This window comes from Mesocricetus auratus, unplaced genomic scaffold, assembly GCF_017639785.1.
Source record: "Mesocricetus auratus isolate SY011 unplaced genomic scaffold, BCM_Maur_2.0 Super-Scaffold_100007, whole genome shotgun sequence".
Classification (NCBI taxonomy): Eukaryota; Metazoa; Chordata; class Mammalia; order Rodentia; family Cricetidae; genus Mesocricetus; species Mesocricetus auratus.
In genome coordinates this window covers 54579003-54600018 of record NW_024429191.1, presented here as the reverse complement: position 1 = coordinate 54600018, position 21016 = coordinate 54579003, and the positions used below count along the sequence as shown (strand labels likewise).

The 21016-nt window shown below is 43.5% G+C and overlaps 1 protein-coding gene across 1 annotated transcript in view; it reads left to right on the top strand.

The window, feature by feature from the left end:
- The window catches only part of Vps53 (VPS53 subunit of GARP complex), a 134692-nt gene that overhangs the window by 61386 nt on the left and 52290 nt on the right, over positions 1-21016 (top strand). Inside the window, exons 12-13 of the mRNA XM_005067384.4 lie at positions 11617-11712; positions 18855-18949. Of these exons, the coding sequence (XP_005067441.1) occupies positions 11617-11712; positions 18855-18949 (191 nt within the window). The remainder of the gene's footprint in view (positions 1-11616; positions 11713-18854; positions 18950-21016) is intronic.

The following is a 21016-nucleotide window of genomic DNA, read 5'->3' as shown; positions in this document are numbered from 1 at the left end:
AATGCTGGGGGTTGCTGGGTTTTTTGTTTCCTCATGGCCATCTCCCCAGCTAAGCTCAGGTAGTCATTGTAGGGTATTGGCAACCATGTGGTGATACTAAAAATGATGACAGCCCCGTTTTAAGGCAGTATCTCAAGCCCCTATCTGCTTAGACTCACTCATGATCTTATTAAAAGACAACTGGAATCGCAAAGTACAATCTCCATGCTTACCATAAGATCTGTAGAATCCGGTGTGGTGGCACAGACCTGTAATCCTGCTTGGGAGGAGGAGGCATGAGGATCAGAAGTTCAAGGTCATTCTCAACTACAAATTAAGGTTGAAGCCATCATGGGCTACATGAGCTCTGACTGAAAAAAAAAAAACAAACAAACAAGGAAAGAACAACACAAAAACTTCACAATCAAATAAGTAAAGAAAATATAGTCTTCTGCATATTAACTCATTTTCAAAAATGATTTTATTTTAGTAATAGAGGAAAAAATAGGTTACAAATGGATGAAAGTATCTTTGTATTAGTTACTTTTCTGTTTTCGTGATGAAACACCATAACTTTTAGAAGGAAGGGTTATTTGGGCCTATGAGACAGATAAAGAATCCATCATCATACTATCAGGAAGCATGGCAGTGTGAAGGCATGGCTGTAGGCAAAAGTTTCCTGTCCCTCCAGTCAGGTCCCAAATAACCACTCAGAGGCTTATATTAATTGTAATGCTCAGCCAATAGCTCAGGTTTATTACTAACTATCTCTTACAGTTTAAGTTAACCCATATTCCTTTTTTACCCTTTGCTACATGATGATACCTTTATTAGCATGGCATGTTCATCTCCTACTCCCTCTGCGTCTGCTGGCTACTCCTGTGACTCCGCCCTTCCTCACTCCATCATTCTCATTCTTTCCTGCCTAACTGTATTCTATCTAGCTATTGGCTAGTTAGCTTGTTTATTAAGCCAGTTTCAGTGACATATATTCACACATTGTAAAGAATATTCCACAGCACATGGCAGCTAGAATAGTAGCAGACAGCTCACATCTTGAAGCAGAAGCAGAAGCAGAGAGCGAACTGGGAATGGCCCATGGCTTTTGGAACTTCAAGGCCTGTTCTCTGAGACACACTTCCTCCAGCAAGGCCATACCCCTAAAACCTACTCAAACAATACTACCAACCAGGGAACAAGTATTCAAATGCATGAGGTTATAGGGAGCATCTCATTAAAACCACCATAGTCCTTTAAGAAAATACAAGCCAGAAAAGGGATTAGTTAGCAGAAAAGCCACTGAAAGAAGTATGTGAGTGGGGCTAGGGCTGTAGCTAGGTGATAGAGTGCTTGCCTTGCATGCACCAGCCCCTAGTTTCAATCCCCAATACTGTTGAAAAAACAAACAAACAAAACCAGTGAAATGTGTGTCACTGATGAGCTGGCGCTCCTCCTCACGGTCCTGCCCAAGCCCTGTTCTCAGCAGAGGCTTAGATATCCTGGCTCAGCCTCACAGGACAGAGAATTTTCACACTGAGTACCAGGCCAACCTTGGATGTAGTCCCTGAGCTCTCATGGTTTCTGGCTAGCCAAGCTGAGTAGAGCACAAGGATAGCCTTTGTGGGTCAGAAATCCAACTACATGAACAAGACACAGATTCTGGAATATCATTCAGCCAAATGCCTGTTTTGAGCCATACACTACCCCTATCAGCAGGACCCCGCTCCTGGTGATTTCTGTTACTATTAGATCACTCTGGGATCACAGAGTAGATGACCCTGCTGTAGCTGATGACCAGGGAAGCCTGCAAACCTAGGTCTATCCAGGACATATAACATTGCCACCAATCCAAGAAATCCCCCCAGGGTCAGCAGTGCTAGGATGGGGGCTTGGAGAAAGACAGGACAGGAAAAGACAGTGTGGAGTGGATGTAGCCAAAGTATATGTGGATACTTGACAAGAAATGTCATTCTGAAACCATCACTTTGTAGAAGAAGTATACTGTAACTAGAAAATAAAGTGCTAGGATAACATGGCAGGGAGTATCCTTATAGACGACTGAGGCTGCTAAGCAGGGCAACTAAGCAGAGACCATGAGAAGCTGGCCTGGGCTCTGCTCCTGCTTGTGAAGATGGTACCCTTTTTTGTTTGGTTTTGTTGCAGAGAACAGGTGTAGCACTATCATGGTTGGCACTTGGCTGATTGCCAGACGCCTCTGTCTCGAGGGCTGGGGTTGGTGTGCTTCTTCCTCGGGGTCATACTTCACTTCTTCACCTTGATTCCATTAGCCAGGGCTGGCTCTTGGCCTGGAGCCTTGTCATCTGGTAGCTCCTGTGCTCCTCAGATAGGAACCCTCTTCCCCAAGCCTTTCTGGTCAGTCATGTGACTTCTCAATTTTTCTTACAAAACTGGTTTGTCAGTTTTCCTTCTAATCATTCAGACCTTGCTTCTCTCCTGTCAGGCTCCTAAGGGAGTTTCAGATCATAAATCCTTGTCCAGAGATACACACACACACACACACACACACACACACACACATGCAGGCACCCACACACGCACGCACACACAAACACACACACAGACATACATGGAAATGATCATGAGAACACTAGAAACTCTTTATTTACTCTTCTCGATGGTCATCTGCCTTCACACACTTCTCCAAGTCAGTCTTCTAACAAAGGTCAGCCTCTTCCTCTGGACCATCCATCGTCTTTTGCAGTTAACAAGCCTCAACAGCCAATCTGAACTTTAAGTCCTGACAATGGGGGTCCTGTAGATGACAAGGATTATCTCTTCAACATGAGTTTAGAATGCCAACAGACTGTCATGGCCTCTTTAGCTCAATAGGTCAGATTCTCAGACTCCTAGCTTTGGGAAGCTGGGAAGGTCCTTACTGTAGGTGATGTTCACACTGGACCTGATCCCGGCCATCTTTTCACTCTGGGCCAACAGGGGCCATCCATCTGTTTGTGTTTTGTCATCCTTGATGGGAAGGACTCTGGTGAACTACTCATGGCTCCTGACAATACTTGCAGCAAATGGCAGTAGAAAGAGGCCCCAGCTCCCAGGCTGTTAGTAACCTGACCTGCTGTCCCCTAGTCCCAGCTGTCCCTCTTCCTTTGCTGCTTGCCTCTGGGGAAGACTTTTTGAAAAATCTTTTTTTGAATGCAGTTCTGTTTTAGGATCTCAGAATAAACTACAGAATGGATCCAGGTATATCTTGACACTATATAATACACATCACATTTTATAAAAAGCTAGCAGACTCCTTGGAAAACAAATCAGGGAGACTGTGCCTGCTGTTTGTTTCTTATGCCACCTCCAACTCTCTCTCTCAGCCCTTGGTGACTGATGGTAAAAGGGGCATAATATACTTTTGACTGTGATAACCTTAAGGATAGGTTGTTTTGTCTGTCTCTACTAGTACTCTCAAGTTCTATTCCCATCCTTCCTTTAGCTCTTCCTGCAAGAAGTGAGTAGCCAGTATGTTTGCCTCTTGCCTCAACTTCTGACCCTGCAGGAGGGATTTTAGAAAGTCTAAGGCTCACTTGACTTGAAATTAAAAGCAAATGTCTATATGTGGTTTAACTGTATCCATATGCATTTTTAGTTACTTGATGATTAGATTGAAGGTGAGTAAATTCTATCCAGCCTTCTGCTGAAAGCAGAGTAGATTGGGGTTAACTACTTTTCTGCATTTGAGTTTTCTTTTTCTTTGTCTTTTTTAAAAATAAGAATTCTCCCTATATCCTGCTTCTAAGGTCCATTTCCTCTTGGCTAGAGCATAGGCTGCCCATCCAAATTGAATTGTCATTTAGTTTAGAGGTCATTTTAATGTAATGTATACTTTCCAAGCTTAAAAAATATTATAAAGATAGGAAGTTGTAGAAACAATGTTCTGTTCTGTCTTGCTTTGGGTTTTGGATTCAGGGTCATATAGCCCAGCCAGACTTAGAATGTGGGGTTCTCCTTCTTCCACCTCCTGGGGCTGGGGATATAGACATGCCACTGATGCGTATACTAAAATTGCACAGCACTCACCTTTTCAAGTGTGTAATTTAGTGCACTTACAAGGCTACTCCATCATTCCCACTGTCCAGTTCCAAGACATCATCCTAAAGAAAGCCCCTTTGCCAACCCCTTCCAGTTCCCTCCTTCCCTCAACTCTGGCCAAAAAAAAAAAAAAAAAAAAAGCTAATCTCCTTTTTGTCTTTATGGATCTGTTTGTTGTGGTCATTTCTCACTATGGAGTCACACAGGAGTAGGCTTTATATCTGCTTTTCTTCCCTCAGGATGTGACTTTAAAGACTCACCTGTGTTGTACCATGCACCAGCACTTTGACCTTTGTATGCCTGAGTAATGTGACTGTGGGTTAGAAATATTACTTATCTTTTCATCTGCTGGACATTTGCATTTATTTCCCTTTTAGTTTCTATGAATAAATAATGCATGAATATTGTTGGATTGCAGCTCACTTATAAATGGTGAATTTTATGTTATATGAATTATTCTGTAATTTAAATATTTTTTTATCTTCAGATAAATAGCCTCTTCATCCCCTTCCCAACCCCCCATGTAATACCTGCTTTTGTTTTTTTGTTATTTTTTTTTTAAACTGTGACTTATGTAGCCCAGACTCTGCTTCAAACTTACTATTGATACTTTGGTTTCTCTTCGGCTCATATATAAAATCTTTCATCATTCTCAAACTCACTATGTAGCAGAGGCTGACCTTGAACACCCGATCTTCTCCTTCTGTCTTGCAAATGCAGGGACTAATTCCATGTGTTCACCTTCACGCCTAGCTGTTATCTACATAGTAAATGTTAGTAGAGGATAAAATATTTTTAAAATAAGTTCTTTTTCTTCTTGGCTGGAGCTTTCCAGTCTGATTTTGAGGCTTCATTATGAGCGCGCACACACAGTATGCACATTTCCTATTTTCTGTACAGAAAACAAAAACCTTTGCGTGGAAAACTTTTGTGCATTAGTCGGTCAAGAAACTCCTCAAGTGCATTCTCTGTAGAGACTCAGAAAAAGATGAGAAGTTGGATCAGACAGATGCTTATGGTTTGGTAGGAGAAAGAAACCTGTAGTATCATCCCAGTGTGAGATATGAGCAAGAGTGGTGGAGGACAGTAAACACCAGGTGTGTGCCTCCCCAGCTTGCAATCTTGATTGTCAGCTAAGGCCCGCAGGCTTGAAGTGCCTCCCGACCAGGGACTGAACTGGTGCAAAGTGTTTATGGAATGAGAAGTGCAGAAAATGTGGGCTTTCATCTTGTAACTGAAAGCTTTCTCCTTCAGGGAAAGGGGGAAATGGCCTTAAATTTCAGCATTCCTTCTTTGATAATGTAACATATCCAGCCAGGCCTCCAAAGGGGACTTGGGTGTGCTGGCCCAGATGCGGAAATGCACCTGACTGAAGCCAGACTCTTCACACAGTAAATGAGACAGCTTGGCTGGCCTGTGTGTGGCCCCTTCTGTTTGGAAGGTGCTGGGAATCCCATGTGAGCCAATCAGAGCAAATTAAATTGCTATATGAAGAATTTTATCTTACCGTGTGGACTTGAGATCCACTGTCATCATTGCCAAAAGAATGGATTCTTTCAAAATTGGAAGTCCCTTCCCTTCTTGACAAATACTTCATTTCACCTAGCAGCGCAGAGTTTATGGAATATGTTATTCAAGTTATTTAAATCCAAATCCAAACCAGCAATTCCCCTTGGTCCACAACAGCTGCAGAGCAGGAAGGAGGAGTGTGACCTGGATGGCTGGCAGCAGGGCTGTCGCCCAGAAGCTACACTGGGCCAGCAGTTGCTGTTGGCCAGGACTCGTTTTCACCATAGCAGATTAATCTGAGAAGCAGCGTGGCCCTCAGCACACACATCTTGGGTTTAGTACAACAGCATTTTTAAACGGGGTAGCGAGTGCACAATAGTGGATGCTGGAGAAGGAGGAAGCGTTTTAGTGTGCCATTCATACTTGTAAGCTGGCAGCCAGCCCACTGCTTCTGTTTCCAGGAGAGATCCCAGAGAGTCAAGACAATGGTGCAAGCTGCCTGTGTGGTGCTTAACAGAAACTGGTTTCATAAAACTTTCAGTCTTGTGTCCTTCCTTCTTTCTTTTCAGTGAAGTACACACTTATGCACACCTGTAATCCCAGTACTGAGAAAGCAGAGGCAGGAAGATGGTAAGTTTAATACACTGTCTTGAAAGGAAGAAACACAACCTGAGACCTTACTCAAGTCATCATTCCTATTAATGTTAGTGAAAGCCACTGCTTATGAGCCTTTCCCTATGTGCCAGACCATGTGTCAAGATGCTACATGTAGAGGTTGGAACAACTTGGAGGAGAGTGTTCTTTCCTACTATGTGGGTTCTGGGTCATCAGGATTGGTAGCAAGTGACTTTACCTGCTGAACCATCTTGCTGTCATCTATCTTTAGAATTTATATTGGACAAAGAACTTATGTAAGAGAAGATTCAAGTTGGCGGCAGCTGCCAGCACCCATAGTGACATGATGTTGCTCTGAGCAGCCTGAGAAACCCAGGGAGGCTTCCAAGGGAGACATGGATAAGCCTGTAGAGTGCACAGAATCTCTAGAACAACTTTTTAGAAGGCAGGTCTTCTGGGAAGATGCTTTAAAAAAGTTGTTTCTTGGAATTGTAAAAAAAAAAAAAAAAAAAAAAGATAGTGGAATAGAGCGGCACGGTGTGCTTGGCAGAAAGAAGCAACTCAGCATTGGCAACAGGTTGTCACTGCTTGCCGGTCTGATAGGCCAGTCCTACCACTCAGCCCCCAGCGGAGTCACTGCTGCTGTGTAAGCCGCTGCAGGAGGAGAGCAAGGACCAAGGGGCTAACCTTAGACTGCAAGCACTCTACCCAACTCGTGATCTTTCTCACTCTGAGCAACAACAAGATATCTGAGATGAAGAATGGTTTGTTTTCTGGTTAAATCTCCTTGAAAGACTTCTGTGGTCCATGCTGTCATCAGATGTCATGCTGCTGCGGGCCATATTGATGTCCAAGGTCCTTGTTGTGGTCAGAGGCCATGTTGATGTCCATAATCCATGCTGCCACTGGGGACCAGGTGATGTCCTTGATCTGAGCTGCTGCTGGAAACCATGTTGAAATTCACGATCTGTACTGCCATTGGAAACCATGTCAAAGTCCATGATCCATGCTATTGCTGCCTGCTATGGGCAAGGAAGCTTCTTTTATAGTAATATCAATGACTGAAAACTCATAGCTGAGAATGAGAGCACCCCCCCAAAAAAAAGAAACAGTAGGCAGGAAGCCATTGAAGAGAGTCCTTAAAAACTGTGATAGAGATGCTAAATCATAGCTCTTCACAGTTCATGGCTTCTGGTGAGGGTGGGGTGGGGGAAGCACTCAGTTTTCTTAAAGGGACTGACCACTAAGGGTTTGACCATGCTCTGATGAGTATATGGGCAGCACAAATTGGATTTGATGTTTTTGTTTTAGGATGCGGGACAAGGGTGGGAGGGTAGATCTGGGAGAAACGAGAAGTGAGTGTGATGGGGTATATTGTATGAAATTTCCAAATTTAAAAAAAAAAATCATGTTTGGGGGGAACGTATTTCCGATTGTAAAAAGATTTTTTTTTTTTTTTTTGGTTTTTCGAGACAGGGTTTCTCTGTGGCTTTGGAGGCTGTCCTGGAACTCACTCTGTAGACCAGGCTGGCCTCGAACTCACAGAGATCCGCCTGCCTCTGCCTCCCAAGTGCTGGGATTAAAGGCGTGCGCCACCAACGCCCGGCTTAAAAAAATTAATCCCAGATAATGGAGAGGCTAGGGAAGATCACTTGAGTCCAGGAATTCAAGGCTAGCCTGAGCAACATAATGAGACCTAGTTTTAAAAAAAAAAAATCCAGCCAGGCAGTGCTGATGCCCACTTTTAATCCCAGAACTCAGGAGGCAGAGGCAGGCAATCTCTGTGAGTTCGAGGCCAGCCTGGTCTACAAAGCGAGTTCCAGGACAGGCTCCAACGCTACAGAGAAACTATGTCTCAGAAAAAAGAAATCCAAATTAGTATCTCTTACTTCCATGTGTAAAATTCCTTGGTGCCAATTTCTTGTGAGAGGAAAATCTCACCATGCTTACAAAAGGCACTTGATTGACCCTCTGCCTTGTACCTTACCCCTCTGCCCACTCATCCTGCAGACTGCCCCAAGACTGTTTAGTCCTTCTCCTTACTTATGTCTCCTACTGTTCCCTGTCCCAGCCAGCTGGGTCCTCAGTTCCCTCCTACAGTGCCTCCCTTCCTTGTCTTAGTCCTTCACATCGCCAGTGCAGGACAAGGAGTCTGAGCTAGGGCACAGACACATATTTAACGTCCATTGCATGGCAAATGAATGCTGTTGCCTAAGCATAGAAAGCACTCCATCCACACTTCCCAACCTCAGATAGCTCCAAAGCAGCCCTCAATACTGTCTCTACCATTTGGATTTGACCCTCTGCTGCATGCCTTCATAACAAGTACCTTTTCAAGGCCCTTATGACATGTTTCTGTGGTTGATTAAAGCCTGTTTCTCAGCCGTCGGGGAGCAGAAAAAGTCTGTTTGTCTTGTTGCTTTCCCAGGTACACAGTGAGTAGTTGAAGGAAGGAAGGCAGTCCACATTTGAAATGTGCATGCCCTAAGAATGTGCTAGGGGCTTCATGTCTGTGATTTCATCAGCATGTGGATGGAAGAAGGGAACTCAAGGGACTTCTAGTCCAAGGGTACTGCCTCATGCTGGTCCGTGTGTTCAGTGCAGGCTTTCATGTTGTCCTTCTTACTTTTATCCATTCATTGACACTTTTCCCAATGGGGCATAGAGTCTAGGAACATTCTCAGTTCATTTCATTAGTTCTGGCATTTTTTGTTTATTTCATTTATCCAATAAATATCCCATTGTGCTTTAAAAGTGAAGCCCTGCTGTATAAGAGTTAAGATGAAGTAGATTAAGAACATTTACCATAAAAGTTTAGATCCTGTTTTTGTCATGGAATGGTTTAGAGCAGGGCTTTAATTTCAACTGAGGGACCCACTTTCCACATCCCAGAGCACCAGGAGACTCAGAGTCATAGCAACTCCCCTCAGAAGTATGACCCCAAACCTACTATTAAGTGAATATAAGGCTCCTAACTAATTTAACTTTTCACTTGTTTTATGTGTTTAATTTTTGATGCAGGATCTCAGGCAACCCAAGCTTGCCTTGAACTCACCATGTAGCCCTGGCTAGGCAAGAACTCTAACCCTGAGCTATATCTGCAGCTAGAGATTTGTATTTTGTTTTGTTGACATTGTCCAGTCTGGTTTCAAATTCCTTTGCTCAAGAGATCCTACTGCCTCACTTTTCCAGAAAGTTGGGATTTCAGGTACCCGGCAGCATACATAGTTTAACTAATTTAATTGTTGAAGGTTAGTCTTGGTGAATTCTCTTTTTCACTATTCCTTTCCCCTCAAAAAATATCAGCAGTGGTGTTTGTTTGCTTGCTTATATGTTTATTTTCAGACAGGGTCTGAATAAGTTGCCAGGCTGTCCTAGAACTCACAGGAAAGCCCAGACTGGATTCTAACTGGAATTCATTAACACACTAGACTGGCCTTGAACTTGAGATCCTGCTATCTTTGCCTTTAGGGTATTGTGATTATAGGCATGTACAACTATGCCTGGCCAAATACTAGCAACTAAAGCTTAGGAGCATAGGTTTCTAAAAAATCTCGATAAATTATAGATATTACCCAGATATTATATAAATACCCCCCCACACGCACACATGCATGCACATATATTAAAAAAAAAGCCCACACACATATAAGTGACCCACAGCAAGTCAAGAAGCTAGCATGCAAAGGGTGCAGATATGAAACAGGTGCCTGTTTCTTGCCGTTTTTCTGCAAAAACCATTGTCTTAGTAATGATTCCCTTAAGCTAACACAGTCATCAAAAGTCTTTCTTCATGTACAGAAGCCATTGTTTGACTACAAAACAGCGCCCAAGTGTTTCGGATAAGAATTTAGTATTTAAATATGTGTAAACAAAATTATTTTAAAGCTCATAACATACCTCCGGGGCTTGGGTTTTTCGTTTAAGTTCATTTTTGGTTTTTGTTTGTACTGCCTGTAAATGATGCCCTGGTACTTGGCAGTCATTCACATTGTTGTTCAACTGTGGTCTTCTTTTAGTTTTAGAGATTACACCAGCTTGCTCTGCTCAGATGTTAAAATGTCACAAATACATTTGGAAACTTTGTTTCCACTTAGCTTCTTGTCTCTAGGATCCATCCCTTACCACATTACCTAACCCCAGCACCAACCAAACACCTTTGACCTGCTTGTCATTTGGCTTCCTTTCTGCTGAAACTCTCAGCACCTAAGCATAAATGACATCTCTGACTCAAAAGGCATAAAGTGTGCCCGAGATTTGTGTGGGTTCTGCATCTGCACTGAAATCAGCATTGTCAGTGAGCCCATACCCATGTACTTGGCCTTCACACATTTATTACATTCACCCTTAGAGCAGTGTGTGACTAGAACCTCACTCGGCAAATGAAAACGCCCGTGGCTCAGAGAAACTAGATGGTTGACCATCACAGCAATGTTGGAGCTAAAACATGAACATCTTCTGCCCCCAGCTTTCCCAGTTGCCTGAGGCCCCCTCACTGATGTATTTTGAAACAGGTATTTCATTCCAGAACGGAGAAATAGTTTTTCTCAAGGAACTTTCTGTTATGATCATTATAATGGAACTTGACTTGGGGATGGACTTCTGGCTTTAATCTAGAACATGTGAGGTTATTTCTGTAGATCTTGAATTCAAACACATCTGGTATTTGGATTCATCCATATTTATTAAACACCTATTACATGAAAGGCACCAAAGACACAATGGAGACCAACACATACATGATTCTAGCCATCAGAGTGTCTGATTCATTCTCTCTTTCTGTCTCTCTCTCTGCCATGTGTGCGGGAGTGAATATTCAGGTATTCATACTTACATGTGGATTCCAGAGGAAGATGTTGGAATTCTTTCTAAGTGTATTCCCTTGAGAAAGGGGCACTTACTTTCTCAGCTAGGCTAGCCAGCAAGCTCCTGTGACCCACCCATCTCTACCTTGTAACATTAGGGTTACAGCACAGACAACTGTGCTCACCTTCGTAAGTATCCATAAAGGACATGCACATAGCAGGGACATGTAGTCCAAACTTGGTAGATGAGGAAGGCTTCCCAGAAGGGACCTCTGAAGTGAAGACTAAAGGATGACTGAGAGTTTTAGCCAGATTAGAATTGCAGTAGTGGTATCTTGAGTGAGAATTTTAGCCAGATTAGAATTGCAGTAGTGGTATCTGGTCTACATAGTGAGTTCTAGGACAGCCAGGACTATAGAGAGGCCTTGTCTTTACCAAAAAAAAAAAAAAAAAAAAGTGGAATAGGGTGGGCTGTGCAGGTTCTAATGAGTGGAAGAGGATATGAAGGCACACATATGAGAATGTGGTCCCTATGCCTCCATTCTCCTTATGAGGACAGGTCCAGTGATCCAGCTGTTAGGAGGAGCTGGGTAAACTAAGTCATTGGCAAGGCTCATTCTCAGAAAATAACCTTTTTCTCTTGTCTTAATAGAAAAAGCTGGAGTCCCCACCACCATCTACCAATCCCTTCCTGGAAGAGGAGACAACACCAGAGATGGAGGAGCTGGAGAAAGGGGAGTTAGAACAAGTAAGTCTGCTTGTGTTGTAGTTGTAAGTGACTCCTGCAGCTTTGTGAAGGTGAGCTGGCTCGCCTTCACAGTACAGAGGGCATGGTCAGAAAACAAAGCACAGTTTTCCTGCCCCTGATTCGTTGCAGAAGATCCTCCCTTCAGCATTTAGCACCACAGGCTCTCCTCCTCAGCCCAGGTGGTAGAGCTGCCTGCCCCGTCAGCATCTGGGTCTGTCAGGCAACTTCCCTTCCTCTCATCCAACATCACGATGATGTGAGATGCTGTGAGGTCAGCAGTGTCATGGGCTGGGAGAGGCCTCCAGACAGAACAAGCTAGCATGGCAGCCACTGGGGAGGCCTTGGAAACATCAGGGTGACCAGCAGCATCTTCAGAGTTCTTTTCAGAGCACACTAGCACTTTTAATTTCCTTCAGCACTTTCTGTCTAGCTCAAATTTCTCTCCCTTCTTCCTGCAGACTTTTTGTTTTGTTTTGTTTCATTGCTATTTTATGTCAAGAAAGGTTAGAGCAGTAGGTCAGCCATTTCCTTTCTGGATTAGTGCTCCTTCTTTTTAATTTTTACACTTGGCTGCTAGAGGATTATTTGGTGGCATTGTTTCTCTCCAGACACCAGTCAAAGGAAGGTGACTGGGACACCAGCCCTAGGACACCCCAGCCACACACTGTGCAATTAAGCCTGTGTTCCTAGTGTGGTGAGGTTGCGTGAATTCTGACAGAGGTCAGATAGCAGAATTCCTAAGGACCGTTAAATCTGTCTGTTCCATTGATTAAGTAATTGTAACAACACAGATACCTCGCACTTAAGACACTTTATAATTTCAAAATCTTTACATGCTTTCTTTCATTTCACTTCATAGTGCCTCCCTCTGGTTTTACAGGTGATCAAAATACAGCTTTGAGAAGCTAAACAGTTTGCTCAGGGCTGTGAGTTTGGAAGGGGAGAGGCTGTGACTAGCAGCTAGGTCTAGCAGATAGAAGCTGGAATTCCTTTCCTAGCCCACACCAACCCTCAACATGAACACACTTCATGTCTTATTAAAAAGTGGAGGCCATAGAAATTAAGTTTGTGGGCAAAAGTAAATGGGCAGAACTGAAGGGTTGCTGTGAGTCTGTCCCAGAAAAGTGAGGCTAGCTGCAACTGATTTAAAGCCACTGAATCATTGGGCAGCACAGAAATGGGAATATTGCTTCTGACTCCAGAGCAGTTCTTAGTGTGGGAACAAAGACTCAGGTTACAAGGGCCTCATTCTTCCTGTAAATGCCCCCTCACTGGGCCATCTGCTCAGTAGAAGAATGCCTTGTGTAACCATGCTTTGTATGGGGCCCTCCTGTCTCTCCCATGCTATTAGAACCATGATTAGAACCATGCAGTTTGGTCACTCAGATGCTCTGTAGTAGCTGGTCACCTCTGGATGTCATTACACTGAAGTAGCAGAGTTCCTTCATACTTTTGCACAATTTTGCTAGGTAAAATATGATTTTGTTTTTGTCTTGGAGCTTTTTCTTCTTCATGAAAGCTTGAAGTGATTGTGGTAAGACCAAGACCTGCTGGATCTAAGGACAGTGAACATTAATCTTGGACAAGCAGGTGTAAAAGCATAACTGTGTGGTGAGGAAAATGCTGGACCTGTGTCTGCTACTCAAAGTCACATGGCCTCAGATAGGTCTTAGGTTCTTAACCTCCCCGCTGTCTGCATCGTGACTTGTGGTGATATATTATTTATGATTTATTAAAGCTTGCCTGAAGGTACAGAAAGCAAAGCTAGCCACAGAGCCAGGCAGTAGTGATACACACCTTTAATCCCAGCAGCCATACTAGCAAGCCTTAGAGCCAGGCAGTGCTAGCACACAACTTCAGTCCCAGGACTCAAGGCCACACAGAGCTACATGAAATTGATCCAGTCCTGAAGAGAAACAGTTCACAAAAGGTGATCTCAGCACTTGGGATCACATGCCTTTAATCCCAGGATTTGAGAGGTATAAAAGGAGGAAGCAAAGTCAATCTTAGGAATTTGTCTCCAGCCACATTGAGGAGAGGCAGCAGATTGGGAATGCAGTCTGAGGATTCATGGTGACAGGATCAGCCTCTTCAGTCTGAGATAGAGGTAAGATCTACTGGCTTGGCTGCTTCTTCTCTGATCTAGCTTGAAGCTTGGACCCCAATATCAGTCTCTCGGTTTTTATTTTTCTTGTTACAGTGGCTTTCATGCTGTATTCTCTGATGGGCCATCAGACATGGGGAGTTAGGAGAGAAAGGTCCCTGCTGCCAGAGCAGCTCCCTTCTGAGTCACTTTGTGTGTGGACTTCCAGACCAAACTTGTTTTAAATATGAAATTTTACATATGTTTAAACAAAAAACTAAGAAAAAGTTCCTAATCTAGATGATGTCCCCATAATCCAAGGTTGTTGTTTGTCAGTAGTAACATTCACAAAATGACTAATGCCCCCTATATGTCACTCCCACCTCTGACTGGCTAGATGGAGACTCACTCTCCCTCCCAGCAGCCATTTGGCTTCTGGATTTTGTGTACCGGAGGAACAGGAGCTCTTGGGGTACAGGGAAGAAACTGCACACCTAAGGCTAGCCTAAGTGTGTGTGGGAACCCCTACCTGTTGTCTTGGGTTACTCTAGCCATTTCCTTGCTACAGCCAGGAGGCAGTTGACCCTCAAGGTCAATGTCAGCTCTTGCTCTCGGCTGCAGTTTGTGCCTGGCTGCTAGGAAGGGAGTGTGAACTTGAAAAGTAGTGTTCACTTCTTGAGAGGACCTGGGTGCTTAGTTGCCAAGATAGTCCCAGTGATTAAAAAAACCAAAAAACAAAAACAACAAAACCCAAAAAGCAAACAAGGGACTGAGGGCACAGGAGGGGAGAGAAGAAATCAGAAATTTCTGGTTTAAAAATGTACCCTTCTGGTGATCCGAGCAGTTAGATTTAATCTGTTTACATTGGATAGTAATAAAAGGAAATGGGACCAGCTGCAGACCTCCTTACTGTGACAACAGTAACCTTTTATTATTCCATCAAACCCTGGGAGGAAATAGCTTAAACATCTGCAGCATTTGGACAGAATTCACACACTCAGCAGTCCAGCCTGAATGCTACTGCTAAATGACTTAGTGTGTTCTTTAAGCTGCAGATCAGCTCTTTGGGGAGCTGCCTGGTGCAAAGAGAGACACCAGTGTGAGCAGACATTCCAGCACCTACTTGCTACGCATGAGCACATTCACAGAGCAGCTGTGGGCAGGGGCAGCCCTATAGACAAGTAGTAACAGAAAGAAACCTGGACAGTCAGTCTCTCCTGTTATCCCCATTTTGCTTCAGCTCATGATAAAATGCATCAACAAGGAGCTAGTTACAGTGGTGGCAGGACCAATGACAGACAAGACAGGTAGATCAGTCACCTAAGGTGGAGTTGGGACACCAGCCCATCTAGCAATGCAGCTGTCTATGCAGTCTGTGGGGCACCTGTGAAGATCATGCTGGATGGAGAACTTGTAAACCTAGCACTAAAGAAGTTGAAGCAGGCGGATTGCAGTTCAAGGCCAGCCTGAGATACATAGTTCAAGGCTAGGCTGGTATAGGTGGCAAGGCTCTGTCTCAGACCAAACCAGATGAGCCAATAAGATGACTCACTGAGTAAAGGTGCTTCTGTGCAAGCATGGAAAATCAAGTTCAGTCCCCAGAGCCCGTGTACAGATGTGTTGTGACGTATCCACTAGAACAGACTACTCAGACAGGGGTTTAAGCCAATATGAAGTCTTTACTAGTCAGCTGACAACTACACTGGGTGTTAGGGATCCCAGTATAGCCCCGAGTCTTTCTTTTAAGCAAAATAAAACAAACAACAACAAAATACATTCTGACCTGATATACTTCAGTTAACAAGAACAGTTAGCCAGAAGCAGAACTACAGAAGCCAAAAAGCAAGGATGGTACATTAGAGACTTCCCCAGAACTATGGACTTTGATGGATTAGGCCTTTGTTTTTGTTTGACTGGTGGTGGTGTCTTCATGCTGAGTTTTATGGCCTGAATGGTACGTCCATCATGAAGTCCGTTGTACTAAGGCCTGGAGGCCTACTAAGTTCTGGGGATATGTTACAGATGGAAGGAGAGAACTTACTCCACAAAGTTGTCCTCTGACTTCCATTTTCTTGTCACACGTGAGTGTGCATACATATACACACTCATGCTAATGATAATAATAAGATATGACAAAAGACAGATAGTAGAGATTAGGGAGGTATCTTAGTAAAGCACTCATCTTTGTAAGTGTGAGGCCATGAGTTAGGATCTCCAGAATCCATGTAAAAAGCAGGGTACAGTGGAAAGCATCTATAATCCCAGTCATGTGAGATGAGGCTGAAACAGACAGACCCCTGGCATCCATTAGCTGGCTAGTCTAGCCTGCTTGACAAAGCTCCAGTCCAAAAAGTGGAAGGCACCTGAGAATAACTCTTTGGGTTATCCTCATCTCCACACCTCTCCCCAACTTGTACAGCACACCTACATGAACATGTGCATCCCCAACATACTCACAGAAAGGACTAATACTAATTATTATATTTTAATCACTGAACAAATACCTGGCTAGAGAATAGCCATACTTTCCCAGTCTACATCTAGTCCTACAAAGACAGGTTGAATCACATTTTTCTATATTATTAATAAATAGCCTTATCAAAAGGGGTAAAATAAGAAAACAGATAGAATGGGATCTGGAGAGGTGGCCCAGCAGGTAATTCTTGCTACACAAGCACAAAGACTTGAGTTCAAAGCTGGGTGTTGGTGGCGCATACCTTTAATCCCAGAACTCAGGAGACAGAGGCAGGCAGACCTCTGTGAGTTCGAGGCCAGCCTGGTCTACAGAGTGAGTTCCAGGACAGCCTCCAAAACAATACAGAGAAGCCCTGTCTCAAAAAAAAAACAAAACAAACAAACAAACAAACAAAAAGACTTGAGTTCAGATCCCCAGCACTGATATAAAAGCAAGATGTGGTGTTCACACTTTAAGATTATAGGATGCATGTAAGGTTGACTTTTTTCTCTCTTTGTGTAGCCTTGGCTATCCCAGAACACAATAGAGATCCACTGCATCTGCCTCCCAAATGCTGGGATTAAAGTCACGAGCCATCACACTCAGCAACATTTCATTTCTTTTGAAAATTGTTCATTTTTCAATGTTTGGGTGTTTTTGTTTGTTTGTTTGTTTGTTTTTTGCTTTGTTTCGAGACAGACTGTCTCTATGTAGCCCTGGCTGTCCTAGAGCTTGCTCTATAAACCAGGATGGCCTTAAACTCACAGATCCGCCTGGAATTAAAGATATGAGCCAGCTAAAAAAGAATTTTAACCCATTATAGTGGTTTGTAAGTAACCAGATGCTAAGAAGAAGTAGATGTATTTTTGTCTATCACTGGATGGTAGCTTTTGGCAGTGTTTTCAGAGTGGAGGCGAGGGAGCATGTACCTTGATACTTGTTTGGAGGTCAGAGGACAACTGTGAGAGTTGGTTCTCATCTTCCACCACATGGGGTTCACACTCAAGTTGTCAGGCTTGGTGCTAATTGTCTGCTTGCTCATTGACCCCCATACTTTGTTTTTTGAGACAGGGTCTCACCATATTGCCAGGGTTGTTTTCAAGCTGTGGGCTCAAACTTTTCTCTTGTCTATATCTCCCATGTAGCTAGAACTACAGGTATGTGCCTCCATACCTAGCTTTTTTTAGTGCTCATTAAGATAGAAGCAGTTTAAGAGGGTAGGCTTATATAAAATAGCCTTACTACTAATCACCACCGTCATCATATTCATAATCAAAATGGAGGTGAGAGGAAGGAGGAGCTTTGGTGGCAGTGTTAGTTTCACAAATGTATGCCTATCTCTTAATTTAGTGTGTTATGCACATTATGCACTGTGCGTGTGTGTGTGTGTGTGTGTGTGTGTGTGTGTGTGTGTGTGTGTGTGTGTGTAGCTTCTCTGTATAGGTTTTTTGTTTTTTAATATACCAATGAAGCCATATCTCTACCCCTTGGCCCCTTTTCTGGGATAGCATGTTGTTGTTATGTTGCTCAGGCTGGCCTCAGACTTCAGCTCCTGTTGCTCTGGAGTTTGAGATAGCAGGAGTACAGCAAGGTGCCCAGTCCAACTTTTGTACAGTGGTCGTTCCTCGTTACCCTATTTAATGGAACGTGATGGTAGAGTGTTTGCTAGCGTGCAAGACCTTGGGTTTGATCTCCAGAGCTACAAAAAGAAGGAGAAAAGGGTGGAAGAGTTCTGATCAGCAAGTGTGTTGTAGGCATGGCTTATGTTAAATTTGAACTCGCTGTATCTTTGGCTCAGAGTCATTTTGCTGGCATTTGGCAATAGACAGATTAACAGCTTTTTAAGGAGTAGAAAGTAACAGGGAGGTTTTTTTTAGATACTTAGAACTGAATTAGGGAGAAAATACAATTTTTAAACAATTGCCGCAAAGTAACCTGTTTACCAGTGGTTTTCAAGTATCAGTCTCCCCACCATAAGTTTACCAGCCATGCTTTCTTAGACAAGATGCCCTCATGCCAAAACGCTGTAAATGGTGAGGCTAGAAAGTAGAGAACAAGGTGGTAATCCCTTTGTTGGCCTCCTGCTCCTCTCTCTTCTTACATTATTTGTTAATGAAAGTCCAAAGTCTGGGGAGCTCTGTAGGAGGTAGCAAGTCTGACCATGCACCTTGGGATTGCTGGTAGAGGAGCCCAGCACCTCCGTTTCCTGAGCTGTGTAGTAATAGCAGTAAGACAGTCATGAAGGTGTCTAGCATCAAGATGTATAATAACAACAAGCAGAGACTGCCAATACAGTGTTCTTTAAATTCAGTTCAGATTTAACATTCTAAAACATCTGCTGATGATAAGCTTCCAAATCAAAGATATATGTAATATCAGGGTAGCATTAAATCTTCCAGCACACACAGCAAGTCAAAGATACTGACAAGAGCTGGTGGTGACTCACTGTGTAGATCATGGCGTGTTGCAGCCCTATGTCTATTGCTCCTCTCTGTGAGCAAAGACTGAACTCTGATGTTTTCTTTGAAATTGCTGAAAAACTTGCAGAGGTTGCTCAAACATAGGGTTCATGTTCATTCTTATTTTCCCCTTATCTCTTTCCAGCCAAAGAAGCCCAAAGCTCCAGACAATCCATTTCATGGCATTGTTTCCAAGTGTTTTGAGCCTCATCTCTACGTGTACATTGAATCCCAGGACAAGTGAGTGACAAACATTCTGCTGTCTTCTGCCTGTGTTCCTAGCCTCTGATCTGTTGGGTCCTACACAAGGACAACTCCTTCCAGAGCTCATTAAGGATTTCATTATATCTTCTGCATGTAACTGTTTATTTTGCTTAATGATATTTTTGTTTGAGACAGGATATGTAGCCTTGGCTAACTCATAAGAGATCTGCCTGCCTCTGCCTCTCAACTGCTGAGACTAAAGTTATGTGTCACTACACTGGTATATTTTCCTCATAAATCTAAGCTGCCTGAGCTTGGTTGTATAAACCTCCATGTGGATCTGAACACCTCCCACCTCCACCCCTTGTGGGTGCTAAGCTTTTGAGCACTGACCGCATGTCATCCCACAAAGCATCAGGCACCCGTACATTGCAAGAAAGCCTAGTCCCTGAACTATATGCTTTTAGTTATATTTGGCTTTTCATTGTGAAGTAATTTGGCTGTCAAAAACAAGCTTTAAAACAGCACAAAAATTCTTTACTGGCCTTCTTCAGGCCTGTGAACATCTTAATGTAAACATAATTATCAAAATCAGGAAGTAAGATTGATCCTTTTTCTGGTCCAGGACTTAATTGTGCAATTAACTGTGGTCTCTGGAGTCTCCTTTCATCCTGGCTTCCTTTTTGACCTTGACATTGTCAGAGGGCTGACCAAATGTTTCAGATGCTTTGTGAGATGCCATCAATTTCCATTTGCCCAGACCCCCTCTTTTGAAACAGTTTCTATGTTGCCCAGGCTGCTTTCCAATTCCTGGGATCAAATGATCCTCCAGCCGCAGCTCTCTGACTACTGGAAATACACACACCATAATGATTAATATATTGTCTTCCTTAAACCCGAGTAATGCACTGGCATGGTAGCACACACTATAATCCATCACCTAGGAGGTGGAGGCAGCACAATTCAAGTTTGGAGCCAGCCTGAGCTGCATATGTGTCCATGTCCCCAGACAACAAATCAGTGGTGTTGCATCCTTCCTGGTGTCAGTCAACTGCTGGTGTTGACTCTGTTGACTACGGTGAAGCCTGCCAGCCTTCTCCACTGTTAAGTTACAGTTTTTTTCTTTGCGTCTTGCAGGAAATGATTTGGCACTGTGGGAGCATCCTATTCTTGTCATTCTGTTGGCTCATTTTAGCAGGGTTTGATGATTCTTGCCTGTAGTTCTCACTCCTAAGATTGACCTTCTGTTTCCATCATTTCTTCTCCACTTTCTAATTGGAATTCTACTGTAGGGAAGTTCTCCCTTCTTCCCCATGTGTTTGTATCAATTATAAACTTGGAATTATCCATGTAACACACATGCTTTTTCAAGGACTTACAGGCTCCACATGTCTTCACATACCAGGTCCCTCCTAGCCCAGTTTCCTCACAGCCAGAAGAGAGTGTTGATAATCTAGGGTCCCTTGTTCACAGGAAGCCATTCACAAAGGAGAGAGGTCCCTCATCCCCAGATCTTTGTATCTGGCCAGAGTCACTACTCTAGTCACTAGACAGCAGAATGTGGAAAAGTCATGTTTCTGGAGCAGAGAGGGCTTGGAGGACACAGGGTAGAGAGGTTACAAGGTCTCCAAGGAAGACAATCTGCAAACTCACACAGGAGAACACACACAGTCACTACTCTTATTATACCAGGAGAATTATAGACCTTTCACAAGCTCTCAGGTGACAAGAGACCAGCAAAGCAGAAAACATGACTCTGGATGCCAGAAGAACCTGGATTTTAGCTGGGTGTTGGTGGTGCATGCCTTTAATCCCAGCACTCGGGAGATGGAGACAGGCGGATCTCTGTGAGTTCAAGGCCAGCCTGGTCTACAGATCGAGTTCCAGGACAGCCTCCAAAACAATACAGAGAAATCCCGCCTCAAAAAAACAAACAAACAAACAAAAAAAAGAGCCTGGATTTTAGTCAGAGCTCTGCACTCACTACCCTGCAGCGTCCAGCATGCTACTTAACCTCTTCCATTCTGTCTTATCCTGTCTGCAAGAAGGTCCATCAGCCTATCTCATAGGCTCTGTGATGCGAGTAAAACACAATGACAAGAG